We start from the raw sequence: 17,981 nt of genomic DNA on the forward strand, positions 1-17,981 counted from the left end.
GATGGCGACTATATCATAGTTTCCTTGCTGTACAATGGCCTCCAGCTCCTCTTGTTTATTTCCCATGCTGCGTGCATTAGTATAGATGCACTTCAGCTGGGCTAATTGTCCTGCCACTTTCTTGGGGGGACAAGCCCTAATTCGCACCTGATCATGCTCAGACACTACTGTAGCTACCAAATTATCACTACCCCTCATGTCTTTGCTGTCACGCAATTAATTTCCTTTCCACAATTTCCTTTCACCACCAGTCTTCACAGAATGAAAAAATGCTAAAGATCGCTGCTGCCTGGGTTGAGTGGACTATGTGCAGTATTGAAATTGAGTTACCAGACTATGTGAGCATCTGTGTCTTAAGGTGGCTGTCAAGCTTTCAGATCATGTTATCAGGGCTCTTCTTGATGAAACGGATAAATTCCTGTGTAGAATCAGGTTAGTCAGTCTGCGTGGACAGTAGTGGGGGCGTTGGTTTTGTTCCCTAAAGGAACAGCTTAAACTTTTTAGAGCACCCTGCAGCATTTTTTCTCAAAAAAAAAAAAAAAACCAAAACCAAAACAAAACCACAACAAACCAACCTTGTTTCAATTCACAGAACCACTGCTAATGAGCAGCAGTGGGAAAGAGCATACTTCTGGAATCTGGGTCATCCGGTGCTAAATAACACTTGCTTGCCAGGTATAGGACTGCAACAAGGTTTTTGGCCTCTGTGATGTAAATTACTAGTGTCAGAGGGTATCGGAGCTGTTTACTGACATGCTTCCGAGTGCTTGAACAACCCCATAGTCATTTTTTAAGTTTGTTGAAGATATATTGAGACAGCTTCGTACAGTCACTTCTTTCAGTTACTGTTGTGTGGTAGACTTCCATGTTACCTGCACAGATAAGCTCTCTGTATGCAGAGAAAGGTCAGATTTGGGATCTAAATGTTAAGTAGGTTGCTTGTTGATGTGGAATACTTTTAAGGTATGAAGAGTCTTTTTTTTTTTTTTTCTTATTTTCTTCAGTGAGAATTAGCCAAAAAATAAAAAAAAAATTGTGCAATACTGCCAAACAATAATTAGCGGTGTACTAATAACTGAATCAGCTTAATGCTGCTTAGTTTCTGACAGTGGTGTAGGCTGCCAGAACTTCCTGGAAGAGCAGAACAAGGAATGCCCGCTGCTTAATTGTCTTAAAACAGACAGCTCCATAGAGAAGACTTAAATTAAAACTCTTGTTGGCTACATGTATAAGTGATCTTGGGAACAGAAGCCAGAACAGAGACGATTGCTCTTGTCCTAGGTGAATTCTGTAATAACAGCACTTGATGTTCATTTCCTGACCCCTTCTCCCTCAGCTTTTTCCTCCCCCTTTGTTTCACTGGGCCACTTTTGCAAATGATTACTATTCTCCAAAGTGTAACAGCTTCAACGAAAAGCAGAGTTTTCCCCCATGGGAGTTTAGTCCCTCTTAGAGAGGGCTGGAGTGTCCACAGGCAGAGAAGAACCCAGAAATTGAACCTCCCATACCCTAAGTAAGTGTTCTGGGCAATGAGCACCTGAGGTCCCTTTTTGTGCTGGACCACTTTTTCTCACTGGGCGTTGAGCGAAAATAGCTGTGGCTGCTGTCTCTCACATGGATGGAGCGTGCTTCTCAGATGTGGTTTTGCCCATCCCGCGTGGGTCTACATATGATGTAACCTTGTGTGGCTTTGGTCTGCCAGAATGGTGGCAGTTGAGGGGATGCGCACCAAGTGAGGTTTTAAGCATGTGTGGCTTTTCCTTATGACAACGCAGGCACCCCTGAAGCAACAAAGTCCTGCGTTTCGAGGATTGCCAGCTCAGTCATGCTCCCCCCATCTCTCCTGTGTTAGTCCTCTTCCAGGAGGAGAAGTAGAGACTATGAGAATGATCGCAAATAATCATTCTTGTTTTGTATATTCTGTTAATGAAAAACTGAGGAAAAACAGGAACAATTTATAAATCCTTCATAACCAGCAGCATGGGGAAAGGAGGAGTTGTTGACTTGTAGGATGATGTCACCTGAAATGAAACAATTTCATTACTTTTTGGACATTTTGAGAAACAAAGAACACTTATCAGTCTGTACAAGACAAAAAGGAAAAAAGAAAAAAAGGAAGAGTTTTGCTCTTCCGCTTGGACTGTATCTAGTGATTGTGAAGTATTTTTTTTTAACTGTATTCTTCTTTCACCTCAATAGCAGTTTGATGTTTGTTACTCTAAACGATGTGTAGACAGTGGTACAGATAATAATTTTCATATATAGCACCTTTCATCCAAGAATCTTTAGCAAGCTGTGTAAACACCATCGTCTAAGCTTTCTAACTTCTAGTAACATTGGAGAGTACTCGGTCTGCTTTATAGATAATTTCCTGAGGTAGTGGAAGGAAGCATAACCACAGAAGAATTTGCATCGGAGTTCTTGGTTCTGCTTTCCCTGTAAGACATGCTAGAGAGGGACTCCACCAATATTTAAGGGGACCAGGCTGGCTAAAACTTAGGAATGGGGAGTGGAGGAGAAGAGGGGTAGAGAAAGGAAATTGGATGGTTTGGAATAAGGGTGGGGAGTCCTAAGAGCTCCTGCTCTGGTCCCAGGGATTTTCCATTACTGGTGTCTCAGAGGGAGGCAGCACTGAGCATAGGCTTTTAGGTTCACCTGTGTTTGTCAGCTACATCTTTTGAGATGAAATCCAAGAGCACTCCTGGAACTCCTGGTGTTTTGTCAGGTTGTTTCAGCCTGCTAGTCACTACTTGTGGAGCTCTGAGCCTGATTAGGTAGGCAGTTTTATTTTGACCATAATATAAGAATCGCAAACTGTAGGTAAAAGAGGTATTAAGTTCTTTAATAGCCAGTACTAAAAACCCAGTTTGGGTGGCTTTCACTTAGGCTAAATTTAAATCACTTGAGTCAATTCTTTGAGCTATTTGCCTGAAACTTCTCGAGGGAGTTTTCAGTTACAGTTTTTCAGACTTTGCAGGGAACAACAGAAAGATGAAAAAAAAATCTTTTCTTCCTGTGATTAAAAAGCGTATTACAACAATTTTGTTGAGGAGTGATCTTCCTAATGCTTCACAGCAGAGACTTAAAACTCAGGATGTTACATCTTGAGTGTCAGAGATGTGCTTTTTAGCTCTTCTAGTGAATTTAAAGTTTTAATATCAGTATTTCTTAACTTTTGACTCATTTTGCAGCTTTGGTTATTTCAAAACATTTTTTATATGATACTTTTTTGTGTATTGGTACATGTAAATGACAATAAAACAGGCCTCATAAAAGGAGAGCACTGCATAATTTCTGATCAGTTTGAGAGTGCCGATTCCTCCCACCCCATTTATTGTGTATCTTTACTTCTGAAAATCAGTAGAAAGACAACTGTCTCAAGGTGTTGTGCTGATTTGAAATTCCCTATTTCTTATGAAATCTCATCCTCCATGTCAGAAAGAAAAGATAAAGGAATGCTACCTATATGTTGGAATGGGCTGAAGCATGCGTCTGTTTGTGCTCTGCAATATAGACAAGGAGTTAGACCTGCAAGAGAGAAGTTTGGGAAGGAGGCATCTTTTAAAAAGCTTCCAGAATCAAGAGTGAAAGACAGAGATTTTCATAGCTATTCCCTAACATTTTTTCCTAATACTTTTTTAGTTCCTATTGTTCTTGTTGAAGACCAGTAGAGCACATGAGCGTACTTGCACAGAAGTTTTCCGAAGTACTATTAAAATTACAGATGAAATTCTTAAGCCCAGAGAAAAATTTGAAGTTACTGTATATAGACATGCCATACATTAGGAAGTGATTTGTTGTTTATTTTCTGTTTGGAATGGAAGACTTTTACTGTAAACTTCTGTTGAGCATGGTATTTAGTTTGCCTGTTCAAACACTTAATCAGTTTTCATTTGGATTATGGTCTTCTGATGGGCTTAAAGGGATACAAGCTATTTAAAAAAAAAAAAAAAGACAAACACACCTATTCCAATCTTTTTATCATTTTTTCTTACAATTAACACCTGAGTTTGTTAAACTTTCAATTGGTAAAAGTATGCTTTCTGTTTATTCCTCAATACTTTGATAGTTGATAATAGAGAGGGTTTTTTAACAGCAAATAGCAAGTTTGGGTTTTTGCATGTATGGTCTCCTGAAGTGTTAAATGTGTTGTAATGTTCAGTTTTAATAGTGGGGCCTTCAGAGCTATTTTCCTATTCTATACTTGGCAGTGAAGAATTCTAGACATACAGACTCAGATTCTTAAATCTATAGTAGCCTCTGGGAGTTCAATGCAGTTCTGCATTCCCTCATCTGTAGAAATTCACCCTCACTTCATAAAAGCTAGCAATCACAGACCAGGTTTGTAGTACTCAATGAAAATATCTTCATTATATACAGCCCGGTCAGCCATATAGTTAGTATTTAAATAATTTGTGTTGATGCAGTGTGATTGTTTTTTCTTCTTTAATTCAGATACTTTTCTGAATAAAATGCAGTGTAGAAGAGGCTCAAGAAGAGCCTTGCTGTGGGAAACTGGCATTTATAGTTTAATAGCAGTTCAGTAGCTAAGAAATGTTTTACTAATAGTTGAAATCATGTACTGACCCTTATTTCACATTAAAATGACCGGAGTTTGACATTAAGATGACAGCTGGTTAATACAACTTGAGATTTTAAAGTGCTTGAGTATATGTAAATATTATGACTGATCTCCTAAGTGTGTTGGAAGATACTTGCAGAAATGTCCTTGTTCTAATAGTTTACTGGAGTCCCCGTTTTTTGAGAATAATATTGCAGAAGATAGTTTATCTGCTGTATTCGGAGGACATAGATAGAATAATTAAGATCGTATAATTGACCCCTGTAAACAAAGATTGTATGTATTTTGTACTTCTACTCAACTGTATTGTAAGAACTGTTGAGTATAAAACCTTGGATTTCAACTTTGTCTAGTTCGATCACTTAAAAAATGCATGAGAAGTAGACTTGTTTGGTTTTATATGTAAATATATCATATGTAGAATTCCTTAGAATATGTGATAAATAGCTCAATAACCTTTTGGTTGAGCTAATTCAGTCACCAGAAATAAAAGGGACAAACCATTTAGGGTCAAAATCTGTAAATTGGTGAGCAAGAAATATCGTTGTATTTTGGAATTTAGGAAGTTTAAAAGGAAGAAGCGTCACTTACTGAATTTAAAGTACTTAAAGCTTTTTAGATTTCCACTAGTCAGACCATTTTCATGCTTTTTCACTCCAAAATATTTTACAAAATGTTTCATTCAGTCTAACATCCTCCATGTATTGCATAATGTTTTATTCTGTTGAAAAAATAGAGATTTGTAAAGAGTTTTTTTTTTTTTTTTTGACAGAAATAGATTAAAGAACAAGAAGTAATAAGCCAAAATTGGGTGTGACTGTTAAAATAGGATTTGAATAGGATAGAGGAACAATTAAGGAGGCAAAAAAATTAAGGCTTTCCCACCATCAGAAAATCCAGTGGGGAGTTAAGAGAGCTGGAAGGAATGAAGCTTGTTCTGCTGCGAATTTGCATCTCGGGTTGATTGCAGGTTCCAACCGGAGCTTTTCCTGCTGTGGGGCGTTTTATAGTGTGTCGTATCTATGGCCTAGATTATAACGTATTAAAACATGGTGGTTCTACATATTGAAATAGGTGATTGTTTGGGCCAATTTTAAGCTTCTTTTTGCTCTTCAGTGCTTGCTTTCAGTGGGTGCACTCTCTGAAATGCTTGTGTGAACAGCAGAGCTGGTGCAGGGGAGGAGAGAAGAATAAACCTCAAAGGATGAGGAGGGGGGAGCTGTGGCAGCCCTACCTGAAAGCAACACTGGTTTTCCCAGTACTCTTTTTGTTTGCCTGCTACCGCTGTTCATGAAATTTATCAGAAACTGGCTGTCTTTTCCAGCATATCCTATATGTTTTTTAAAAGTATCATCCATCTTCGGATGAGTTTTGTAGGATGAGCAAATGGAGAAGAGGAGCAGCTGGAGAGAGAAAACATATATGGAGGATCAGAAACTGTGGAACTGCCGTATCAAGGAGTATATCTTGAGTGGACTTCACCTTGTATTATCTACGCACCCATCTGTCACTATGCCGCTGCCAAATCATGGGGGGGAGGGTGATCGTGGGGTGTTAGCATGCTTTGTTATTCCTGAGATTCTTCTCAATCCTTCAGATTTGGATGAAATTTGCCATTGGACCTAAAATTTGGGCTCTCGCAAGTGTGCTGGAAGAATCACGGACACAAGGAAAAAACCTGACAAATACAAATATACCTACATGTACACACAGCAGATGATGGTTTGTTTTTCCTAAAGTAATGGGGCTGAAAATGGATAAGATTGGAAGTAGGATAGAGGGAGGAGTCATAAAACAAAAAGACAGGATAAGATTGTATGAAGAATTGCGCAGATTAACCGGAGAGAAGCACTTGCTAAATAGTAATTGCTTCTTTATTTTGTAGATTCAGTGTAGATTCAAACCGTTAAGCACAGAATCCAAAGGAAGTGTCCTTTACCAGTGCTTAGTCACCTAGAAAGAAGTTAATCTAATGGACCTAGTGCCTGACATTTCTCCAATCATGTCATATATTTGGGAGTTAATTAAATCAGTGGAGTTCAAGTGGTGTAATCCTTGGGATTTACTTACTGCTTTTAAATGCCCAGCCACCTCGAGAATTTGTAGTTATCAGGCTAGGTCCTCAGGCACTCTGAGGGAAAATGATCGCAGAGATGGCAGGCTTTTGGGTCATATACACTTGAAGCAAAATAAATATGATACTCAGTTTGATTACACCAGACAAATACTGTATCTACGGATGATCGTGAACAGAATATAAGTGGACTGAAAGGAAGGTCTCCTACTTAAAGGCATTCAGCTCATTTTTTAATGCACCAGGTTTGTGGCATTCTGGGGCACGGAAGCTGGCAAGTGGTGGTGTTGAGTTGTTTGTCAGCTTGAAACGAAGCAGCTTGTTCAGGAGGATGACTGGTGGCAGGTAGGATGATGCTGTGCTTAGTGATACTTTATCTGCCTTGAACTAATGAATGGAGCTCTGATAGCAAATAGTGGTCACGGAAAGCTTCTGGGAAAGGAGATCAGTATCTTCAATTTAGCTGATAATCTTATCAACTTGATACTGCGGCCTGATTGATACTCTCTACAAGTATGACAAATTACTCATGTCATTGTAGATAAAGATAGGTCTTCTTCCAGAAAGGAGGGAGAGAGAGCATCTGTGCAGGTATTTAAGGAAGCAATGTAAAGTAAGCATGAAGTACAGCATGAGGAGATCTTTTTAAAGGTGGGGTCTTAGGACAACAGTTGGTCTGAGGAGTTCACAACGTTGCAGAAGTATGCCTGGCCACAGTGGCAAGCCCATTGTCACCTGGTTGTGCTTCACCTTCCATTGCCTTATTTCAGTTTTACTGGAGAAATGTAACGGGGGATCTGAGCCCTGGGTTGAGGTGGGCTGTTGTACTCTCGTGCTGTTTGTTTGCACAAATAACAAATCACTGATTATAAGCCACAATCAGCTTAAGATGTGCTTCATCTTCTCTGCCTGAAGTCTTAAGTAGGAATTGCATATAGATAAAATTAAATTGTACTTAAAAGCGCTCCCATCTTATGCTAAGGTAAACAATGGACTAGATAATGGTGAGATAGAAATTAGCATTATGCTGCAATTGGGGTATTGTTGTAGCTTTGCTCTGCAGTTGCGTTTATGTGCAGGGGTAGCTGCAGTATCTCCAGAGGCAGATGTGCTGGTACAGTAGCTTGTGTTGGAGAACTTTGCAAGACTAGCAATAGCAAGCAGCAGTAGAAAGTTAATGTAGCCTTGAGGTGTGAGCAGTGGTTGCTCTTAGATGAATTGTTTTCTTGTCAGTGTTTAGAGAACTCCTTTGTTGTAGGAGCCAAGTTCCATTGTGTGAGAGCAGGCAAGCGAAGAGCTTTCTTCGAGAGCCCTCAGGAAGTTGAAACTGATGTCGGAGCAAAATCTGGTATCCTTAATGAGCAGTTCAGCTGCCTAGCAGGAAGTGAGCCATGTGACAATCCACAGATAATTTAAATTAGCTAACTTTATGAACCTATGTTTTCAACATGACCTTACCATATCCAGCCTCCTCCCCCAACAACCTAGATAAACGCACTAGGCACATAATTCAGTAAAATAACTGCAGTAGGTTTTAATGTTGAATGGCAGTTTTCTGCTTGAATGGGTCCACGGGTAATATGTATAGGGCTGAATCTCCCCCACATCATTTAAAATTGTAAAACACTAATGTTAGGGACTCTTTCATATCCTATCCGCTACCACATTTTTTTCAGCAGAACTTACTGGGTAGGGAGGTGGTTATTCATGGCTTTTTTTTTTTTTTTTTATTGAAGGCATTCTTTTTTTCCTGTACTAAAAACTAGCATGAGCTTTTTTGGGGAAAGAGGGGGAGTTAATACTAACACCCCTAACCCCTTCCAACTGTTCTCAACTGTTGGATGGTTTGTTTTTTCAGCCTCTGGCTAAAAACATAGTCAGTGGAGTCTGTTTATCTTGCGACTTAGTTATAATGTGCAAGTACTGTACTAGCACACTGGCCAAGCTAGAAGAGCGATTATGGACTAGCCTTAGGCAAAAGACCTCTTCCATAACTGTAGGTTTATTTACTGTAATTACCATCTCTGAATCAGTCATTCGTATGTACACTGAATTTTAGTTTTGTTGATTCCAAATGTGTCCCTGATTATAGAGCAGTGTGATCAAGACAAGGACTATGTACCAGCATCTCTCTTCAAAAACTTCATTAAAACACTGTGTCGTAACTATTTCAGGGAAATCTCTTCCAATGAATGTGAATACAGCAAGACTCTGTAATCTATGCTGTGTTGTACCATCTATGCTGCCACTGGTATGTGTCCACTGAGGCACTGAATCCAAGCTAAAACAAAAAAGCCTGCTGATAAGTAGAGGTTGTCAGTGTGAACTTAGTACAACAGCAGCACAGTTAACATGGCTTTTAGCCCATTTGGAGCACAAACGGGGAGTGTTCATACCTGGGGGAAGCAAGAAGCCCATTTTACCCGGGATTAATTTGGGCAAATACACCACGTGGGCAGCTTTCCACAGCATTTATTTTTAAGGGACTGCTTAACACACTTGTTAATTCCTAGACTGATATAAAGTATGCACTTTACTGTTTGTTTCCCCTGCAATACTATATGGAGTTTTGTATTGTGGATGCACACTATCCATACCAGAAGGAAGGGTAAGAAGCTATGCACCGGATGAGGAAGGCAGAACTGTAGATGCGTTTAATGGTAGTAAAGCCTGGCAACCTATTGAGAATAAACACGGGTCTAATCACAGTGCTGACTTACTGCAAACCTGGGATCATGCTGGTGACTTTTAAGCCCCTAAATGTACAGATGTATCAGAGAGAGAGAATGGGATCTGCAGTACCCAGCACCTTAAAAAATGTGAAGTTAGCCAGTGAAAATACTAAGAGAAAAATGCAAGTTAATATGAAACAGTTAATCTAATAAGCAAAGTCATATTAAAACAAACCATGGTTCAGGTCAGAATTGCTCTCTTAAAATGTAAATAAAACAGCAGCAACAAAAACCCCAAAGCTAAGTTCTTTTTCTATCAAACGTATCACCTGACTGTCATTGGTATACAAAATATTTGGAAGAAGAACCTGAAGACTTAGTTTATACTTTGCACATTTTGAAACAAATTCTTTTTTTTTTTTTTGTTAAAAGTCACAGTACTTTTTACATATTTTGCCTTTTTAGCTGTTGTATAAAATGTTCAGTTTTATTAATTTATGAGAACATAATGTAATCTGCTAGATATTTTCAAGTATTTATTAAATGTGCATTATAGGAACAATTCAAGCTACAGTAAGCTATGAGCTGTAGTGTTTTGAAGATGGCTTTAACGGTTCTTTTGTGAATTTAATTTCCATTTGCAGCACCTGGCCTCACTGGAATTGTTGGAGGGCGCCCCAGAGTGTAAGTTAACTCCTGATCATTAACTTGTAATGTCTGATGGTAGTGTTCCTACCACTCACCATCACGAGCTTCTCCACCTTCAAACAGGTACCGTAGAAGCAACTAAAGTCTTTCCATTGCACACTATGCATAATAATTGATAACAAGATAATAGTGAGTGCTACAACATATGTATGCAAATAGAAAAATTCTGTATTGAATTATTGAATATGAGTTACATAAGTATCTGATCAGGTCATAACAATGTCTTTGCTTAATGAGCTGCAGGGAGAACTTTAAATGTGACTTTATGGCAGGGCAGTAGCTCAAGCATGTGCCAATGCATGCAGATTTCTGGACCAGATTCCTCTTGTACCTGTTAGTTTGGAATATGAGTGCAGTGAATTCATGTCTGTACCAGCCCACTTAACCTAGAAATGTGAGGTCAAATGTCCCAGAACATCCCACAAAATCTTAACATGAACCTGTTACATGAGCAAGCTGAACAGAATAATGTTGAGCATGTTAAAAAAAAAAAAAAAAAAAAAAAAAAAAAAACACACAAAAAAAACCAACCAACCAAACAAAAACCCAACAAACCAAAACCACAACAACAACAAAAAAAACCCAAACAAAACCCTAGTTTGCTTCAATATTTTTCTAGATATGGCTAAAATCTGCTAGTGATTTCTATACTTCCCTTTCCATGCTTATTCATGAGAGCATCTAAAAACTTTCCTGTCCTTAAGCAAACACTTCAATATGTCTGTCTTGCATATAGAGATGGGAGAAGAAACTGTAGATATATTTCCAGTAGTTCTGTGTAACTAGCCGAAGTATCGATGTGGGGCTAATGAGAGTGCAGTAGACTTCAATGTCATGAAGTACATCCTTTGTCAAGAAAATATTTTTGGCATCTTGACTACTTCCCTCGCCCTCCAGATTTTCTTGTTTGGTTTGGGTTTTTTTTTTTTTTAAACAAAATCTTACGTTCTTAATAATGACATTTAAGGAAGTTCTGCGCTTCTCAGACTTTCCGAAATTGCTTGGAAAACTGTTGTTAGTCGTGGCTAAATAGCTTTTAATTTCATAAGTGTTTGTCTGGTGTATGAATAGTCTAAATATGTATGATCTGACATTTTCATTTATTTCTGGTTAAATGCATTTGTACTTGTTGTTTTGTGTGTCTAGGTCTCCAGTCTTGAAGCCATTTTTTTTCTATTATCCCAAAAGCAATGTTCAGGTAAGACTTACTGCTTAAAGCCTGTTCAGTTCTCTTTGAAATCATTTAAAAAATTCTGCTGGCTGTGGCATTTTTCAATGACTTTGAGTCCTAAAACTGCAAAGTATTCTGCTAACTTTGATTAAAAAATATTTTCCCAGAGATTAATGTTATTCACACAAAATGTTTCACAGCAGTTGAACTTGTCAACGTTGCATTTTAATTGCTTTGAATTTTGAAATATCTTGAATGAAAAGTGAACTTCTCTTTTCAGGTTCCTGGAATTGTAGGTCTGAATTATCTTTACTGCATTTGCAAAGAGTGCTTATGAAAAGTATTTTTTTTTTTTTTTTGAAAGTTAGTGGTCTGTCTTTAAAGAGAAGGCAACTGGGTGTTCAGAGAGTTGAACAAAGATTTGTGAACCTGGACACATCTTCTGACTTTTTGGGGGGGTGTGTCTACATTTTTTATGTGCTGCTGGAAATAAGTATTGAAATCAGTTAACTTTCTCTGATTCACTCAGGTTTTACCTTTACAGAGAGTTGGGCCTTTACCTTCCAAATACCCTGTCTATTAAATAGGAGAAATAATTTCTGCTCTTGCCTGTATTGCAAAAACTATAAAATAATGAAAGGCAGTGCAACTATTGTGATGAGTGTCGTGGAGGAGCCTGTGAATGAGGTCTGTCTCTGTGGCCCTATTTGGTTTGTAACAACAGTTTCTTTCAGTTGGAGAAGTTATGGTTCAGATGACTAGGCAGTCCTAGGTGAGAAATTACAGTGTAAGATGAAACGTTGAGCTAGAGTCCTACTTCCTTTCTGTTACGTGTGTACATCTGTGTAGACTGAAGTCTTCAAGATAAACTTGAAGAAACTGGTTTTACTGAAAACATAAAATGTTTGGATTTATAAATGTTGGTCTCTGCTATTTGAATGCTATCAGATACTTAATTTATCCTTCGGAGACTGCAGACAAAACTTCTTTTTCCAAGGCCTTTAGCTGACTTTTAGCTATTGCGTGCATCTCATGCCAAGGCATCCTAATAATGATGCTTCTCACTCAGAGCTTTCTCACTCATTCACCATCAAGAAAATGGCTAAAGGCCAGAACATTGGTCTGTGTTATGCCACAGGTATTGTGACAAGCTTCTGCTTAGGGTAGTGAAGGGAAGCCTTAGGAGCACAGGCAGCAAGTGAAAGAGGGCAGGAGAGAGAAAAAAACCCAACCAAATAAAACAAAATTGGTTAAAATAACAACTCTGTGAAACGATTATCAGTAGTCAATTTAAGTGTTCTGAGCATTTTAGAGGAGGACTGTTTCATTTTCCTTTTTCAGCACACATACTGTTTAGCTCAAATAAGCCCAAATAAGCCCAAATGTTACATTTTTCTTTGAATAGTAGTGGGAAATAATGTAACATTAATCTTACAGAGGAGATGCTATTTATTCATTAAAATGAAGTTTATAAACTGTGCATAGTGGAAAAATATTAAATACCCCACCTTTCTTGTCATTTAAAGAAGTTTGAGTGCTTGTTTTTATTGTCACTTACATTTTCCTTTATATAAATGGCTTGGTTTTGCCAAGTTTAAAGTGAAATTATCTTTATGGAAGTTTAACCTACCACTGTTTTGTTCGTCAGATTAAATGTGAATTTACTAATTAGCACTGTGTTCCACACTTGGTAAAATGCTGTTGAGATTAAATAGTAACCTAATTAAGCAGGGAAAGAAAGCAGTGTCTCACTTTTTTCAATAAAGAAAATCAAAATCCTTGCTCTAGGTAGCTAATCTGGTGAATGCACTGTTACGCTATTAACAAAATGCCATGTGACCTATCACATTTGTACTGCAGTAATATTGAAGGTTACGTAAAAGTGTGATGTAAGTGATTCAAGTCCTTGATTCAAAGTTTTATCCGTGTATTAACAACAATGGTCTATCTAGGGATTACAGAGTAAGGAAGGTACGAATTAACTGCTTTTCTAGATTGGAAGTTCAGTTACAAAGAGTCTAGTTGCTCTAGCTCAGCATTTGACCTAAAACAAAAAATACTCCATAAGGAGATTTTTCAGATATGTTAACATAGCCACAGTGGGTTCTTTTGTTTCAGGTTTGGTAACGCCTTTCTTCTGGGTGACAGTTTAGATTCAATATCTCATTTGTTGTTTCCACTGCTCTTATGCAATTGTCCCGATTTTATCACAGATCACCAGTGGGTTTACAGTGCAAACAGTAGTTATTTTCCATGTATGCTTTTTCATGTTTAAAAAGTGACCTAAAACTGTATCTAGGGAGAAAAATTCTAGCAAACCTACTGAAGGCAAGAACAGCTTTCTGAAACTTTTTTATAAGGCTTCCTCTTGCATAAGCATTGGAGGCCTTTGTCACTATTAGCTAAAGAAAGAGGGCTAAATGCAATTATCTTGCACTAGCTATCAGAGCACTGATAGCTACTGCAGCTAAGTTGGTGTATATTGTTTTGTTGTGGCGGTGTAACCTGGTTGTATGTCTAAGTTTTTAGTGCTGGGTGTCCCTCCAGTGCAGATGAAATGGATGCAGTTAATTTTTCTACATGATTGTGCTATACAATTTAACCAGAAAAACCTTTGCTTACATCTGAAGTCAAGAGCCCAGTCAGCTAATGATATAGCAGACTTGACTGTGTATTTGTTTTCAGATTTCTTTGGTGGGGGGGTAGTGATGGTTCATCATGCAAGATAAACAGCACGGCATTTTTTTATTTCATATTTTCACCTCAACATAAACCCATAATATCCGGAATTAATTTATTGTTTATAAGTTGCTTTCACAAAATTTATTTATACATGAGTTTAGAATCCAAAGAGAAGTTTGTCATTAATACAAACAGTGACATTAAGAAGAAGGGGGTTCTACTGTGGAACAGCTGGCAGCTTTCAAGTTTTGGGATCCAACCTTCAAGAGCTGTGATGTGAAATTCCATGTAGTGGTGCTGTATGTAGAGGGAGATGGAAAGAGAAAAATTTGTCTTCCTTTAAAACATAACTGACTGGATAGAGCATTTCTTTTGATTTTTATGCTTTTTTTTTCCCCCTACACAAAGATTTACTTTAGATGTATAATGGATCATTATTGTTATTGTGACTTTCTAAAAGGGAGGGACAGACCCTTATCCATAATGCTGTAACTAAAAATGTGCCAGATCAATATGCTTTATTACAAAATATGCTTTATTTAGTCTCATCTCACTGGATTTCTAAGTTGATGGTTTGAAAATGGCTATTTCTTTCCAGATCAACCTATTTTTAAATGGGCAGCATGTTGAGACATTTGAGGAGGATCTCACGTTTACATCAGATGAAGTTGTTTCTTTTGATCCACCTAAGATTAGCAGTGAATTGAAAGGTATGTTCATCTTTTTAGTTGCGAATGTATCATTTGCTGTCTTTGTCCTGGAAAATCATGTGCTAGATTTTTTTGTGAAATATATTTTACCTCTTTATACTATATATTTTTAAGTCCATTGCAAAACACTTAAGCTGCTTTTATTGAAAGGAAGGAGACTAGCATCACACAGTGTAAAATGTAATTGAAGCTATAACAAGTAAGTAAAGTGTTATTCAAAAAAACTTAGACTTAGACACAACTGAAGACAGTTGAACACCGGCTTGAAATTGAAACATGGTTTCAAAGTATACTGCAATCCTACTTTGTTAATCCTGGAAATAGTTGGTTTTGCCTTACATCAAAATCATTGTGTTGTGAATGGAGGGCAGACTTAGCTTTGATAGCTTAGCGTTTAGATAATTGAAATTTGGCCCTATTCCGTACAGCAGCCTTCACAAAAAGAACAAGAATGGGATTAACCTGGAACTGGTGACTTTTAAAGAAAACACGCTAGGCTAATGATCCAGCATGATAATTCCTGTGTTGCTGTTAGACTTGTCTAACCAAATTCTCTGAAGGAAGAAAAGAAGAAACTTGAGAAAGACAAACCAGTGAGCTGAATGGAGTAGGTCAGGATGCCTTCAATGAAAAGGAAATGTTCAGAGTTGTTCATACAAACTAGGTACTAGTTACAGATTATTGAAAGCGCTAGACGTTTTGAAGATTATGTTCTCTGCAATGGCAGAACTATATACAGTATTTTTTAATGTACAGCATGCTTCATAATTCGCTTTTGGTCCAAACAGAGTCTTTATTACCTATTCCTTCTCACCAGAGAAATTAAAGAATTTAAATTAAAGCTGTGGGTAGATATTTTCAAATCTAAATCAGGTGGCTATACCTAAAGATGACTTGATAAAAATACTTCTAAAAATAATACTAACGCTGAAAGAGTAATTCAGGCATTCAAGTCTGTATACTCAGAAAATTAATGCTGTGAAGGCACCAATATGTTAAGATGCATTCTGAATTCCAGATATAGGTGAGTGGTATTTCTCGAAACTGGTAATAGAATAGTGTAATGACTAATTTTAAGCTAGTAGGGAACATTCTGTATCTTGTAGAGAAATTTTGAAATCCATACATGACAATGTGTTGGTGTTTGGAAGTTACTGATACTGAATGCCTGGTAGCCATGCATGAGTTCTTTTTCCCCATCTATTCAAACATCTCTTCAATGCGATTTATGTGTTGCGCAGAAACAAGTTAAACTTTTAAGTATGTTTTCAGCTCTTATGTCTGTTCCAAATCTAATTTCACACCAGAATCTCTGATACCTGGGAGCTCCCAGGAGGGCACCATCCAACTGGGCAAGTTAAGGAATAAGAAGTCATTATTCTGTTTAATAAAGGGTTAGCAAAGGTCCTGGTATTTATTTTTTTCAAGGTGACTGCAATGATAAATATTGGAGAAATAAAAAGCTAATGGACTCCCTGTTGCCTTCTTATCATTTGAGAAAACGTTGAGGTGCCTGACATCAGCATTTATGTACTGAATTCTTCAGGCTTTACTCAGGCAAAACCCCTTTTTAAGGGACAGTAGAGTTCCTCTGGTTGTTCCCCCTCAGAAGGATCTCTAAACTTTTGCCCTTAGTTGTAACTAGAAGTGTTTTCTGTATGTGACTAAATATTTACCTACTTCTGTGGTTTAACACATGGACAGTGTGGATGAGAAATAGACAAATGAGTTAGACTGTAAAAGGAGTAACTTTTGCTAAAACATCTTCTGTCAGCATTTAGTAAGGAGGGAAGTATTTTTTCCTAGTTTCATGGTTATCTCAAGTGTGAGGGACTGTTAGTTGTCTTTGGATAGATAAGAGAAATATGCGAAAATGGATTTCAGAAATGCTGCTAGATGTGGTTCTGGGAGGGTGGAATTTGAATTTACCATTTGCCCTAGCTTTGAAGGGAATTCTTTTGTAGATTTGTTTAAGATGTTTATTAAATGAAAACAATTTCCTGATAAACAGATCATGAAAGATAAATCAATTAGGGTCATAATAAATGAGAACACCAGAACACTGTCTTGAACTGGCTTTGTTTAAAGGGAGACTGTCAAAGACTGTCTGTAAAATGTCTGATGGAGAAAAAACTTCGACAGCTTACGCAGTTTAAATGCTGTCATACTTCAGCCTTTGAAGAAGCACCACATTTTTTTTCTTGAATTGTGTATTGAATGAAATTATTAAAAATAATGTGATTTCTGTGGTGTAGGAAGTGTGGTAGTCTTGTCCAAAATTAACAAGGAGCTTTAGCTGGACTTTTTCAGTCCTGTCTGACTAAACAGAGATGTTTAGTCAAAAATAATATCCCCTAATAAATAAATAGGCCCTTTAATATTTTCTGCCAAGTTTCATGGGACATTTCTGCTTGCGTTTTTCACGGAAGTGAACATGGAAAAGCTTGTGAGCATCAAGCTCGAAACCTCCTGTGTCAACTCTTTCACTGTAGGCTTTCACCATTTAATTTCATGCTACCGTGACTTACTAGCAATGAAGAACCATTGTGCTAGACTATACTGAAATTGCTCTTTTAGCTCATCTTTGACAGAGACCCGATATATGTTATAAAACTGTAGGTCTCAGTTAAAGCAGTTTAATGCTAATACGTTGTTGTTTGGGGTGCGGGTAGATGTTCTCTTTCTGATCCAGCTGTGCCAGTAGAAGAGGTTGCTGTGGTGAGAGCCCCCAGTTGTTCATTATTGTTTTCCCTGTTATAGCCACTCAAATGTGCCAGCAAAGTTGCTCTTGTAAGTGTTGCCTGATCTGTTCCAACCAAATAAGTACCATGAACTAAGATACACTATACAAATTATGTGTCATGTTGTAGTGAGGCATTTTTGTCACCCACACTATCTCCCACACCATACCCAAATGAACTTTTGGGATCTGTCCAGCTGCCACTGCCGTAGACTTGCAGCCTCCCTTTCTGAATGGGACAGTCAAAATTGCAGCCAGTAGGATTTGGACATAGTTTCTTTCTTACCCAGCTTTGCTAAAGCTCTTTAGGTCATCCTGGCTCATGTCTGAGGAGTCAGCAATTCTCTGTGGGCAGGAAGGGGTTGAAGGTAATGATGATTTGGCTAGGGCTGGGTTTGCCTGATCACCTGACACAGTTCACAGTGTGCGTACCTACCCATGCCTTAATAGTAGGTGCACTTTAATTTAAATCATACTTGAACTTACCACAGTGTTAATTGTGTTTTCAAGTATAATTTAAACATTCGTTTGTATCTTGAGGGTGAATTTGAATTGGTGTAGTTACACTTCTCAACACAGTCTGCCTTTGGCCAGCATTTAGAGCATAACATCTTCAGTATTAGGTCTTTTACTCCATAAAAT

The 17,981-nt window shown here is 37.8% G+C and overlaps 1 protein-coding gene across 1 annotated transcript in view; it reads left to right on the top strand.

Annotated features, from left to right (window-relative positions):
- The window catches only part of LOC309671361 (uncharacterized protein), a gene marked incomplete at its 5' end in the record, with an annotated part of 69,020 nt that overhangs the window by 39,594 nt on the left and 11,445 nt on the right, over positions 1 to 17,981 (top strand). The window contains 3 exons of the mRNA XM_082482581.1: positions 9,973 to 10,012; positions 11,183 to 11,234; positions 14,488 to 14,599. Coding sequence (XP_082338707.1) covers positions 9,973 to 10,012; positions 11,183 to 11,234; positions 14,488 to 14,599 — 204 coding nt within the window. The remainder of the gene's footprint in view (positions 1 to 9,972; positions 10,013 to 11,182; positions 11,235 to 14,487; positions 14,600 to 17,981) is intronic.

Source organism: Vanellus vanellus (assembly GCF_965231255.1).
Source record: "Vanellus vanellus genome assembly, chromosome: 4".
Classification (NCBI taxonomy): Eukaryota; Metazoa; Chordata; class Aves; order Charadriiformes; family Charadriidae; genus Vanellus; species Vanellus vanellus.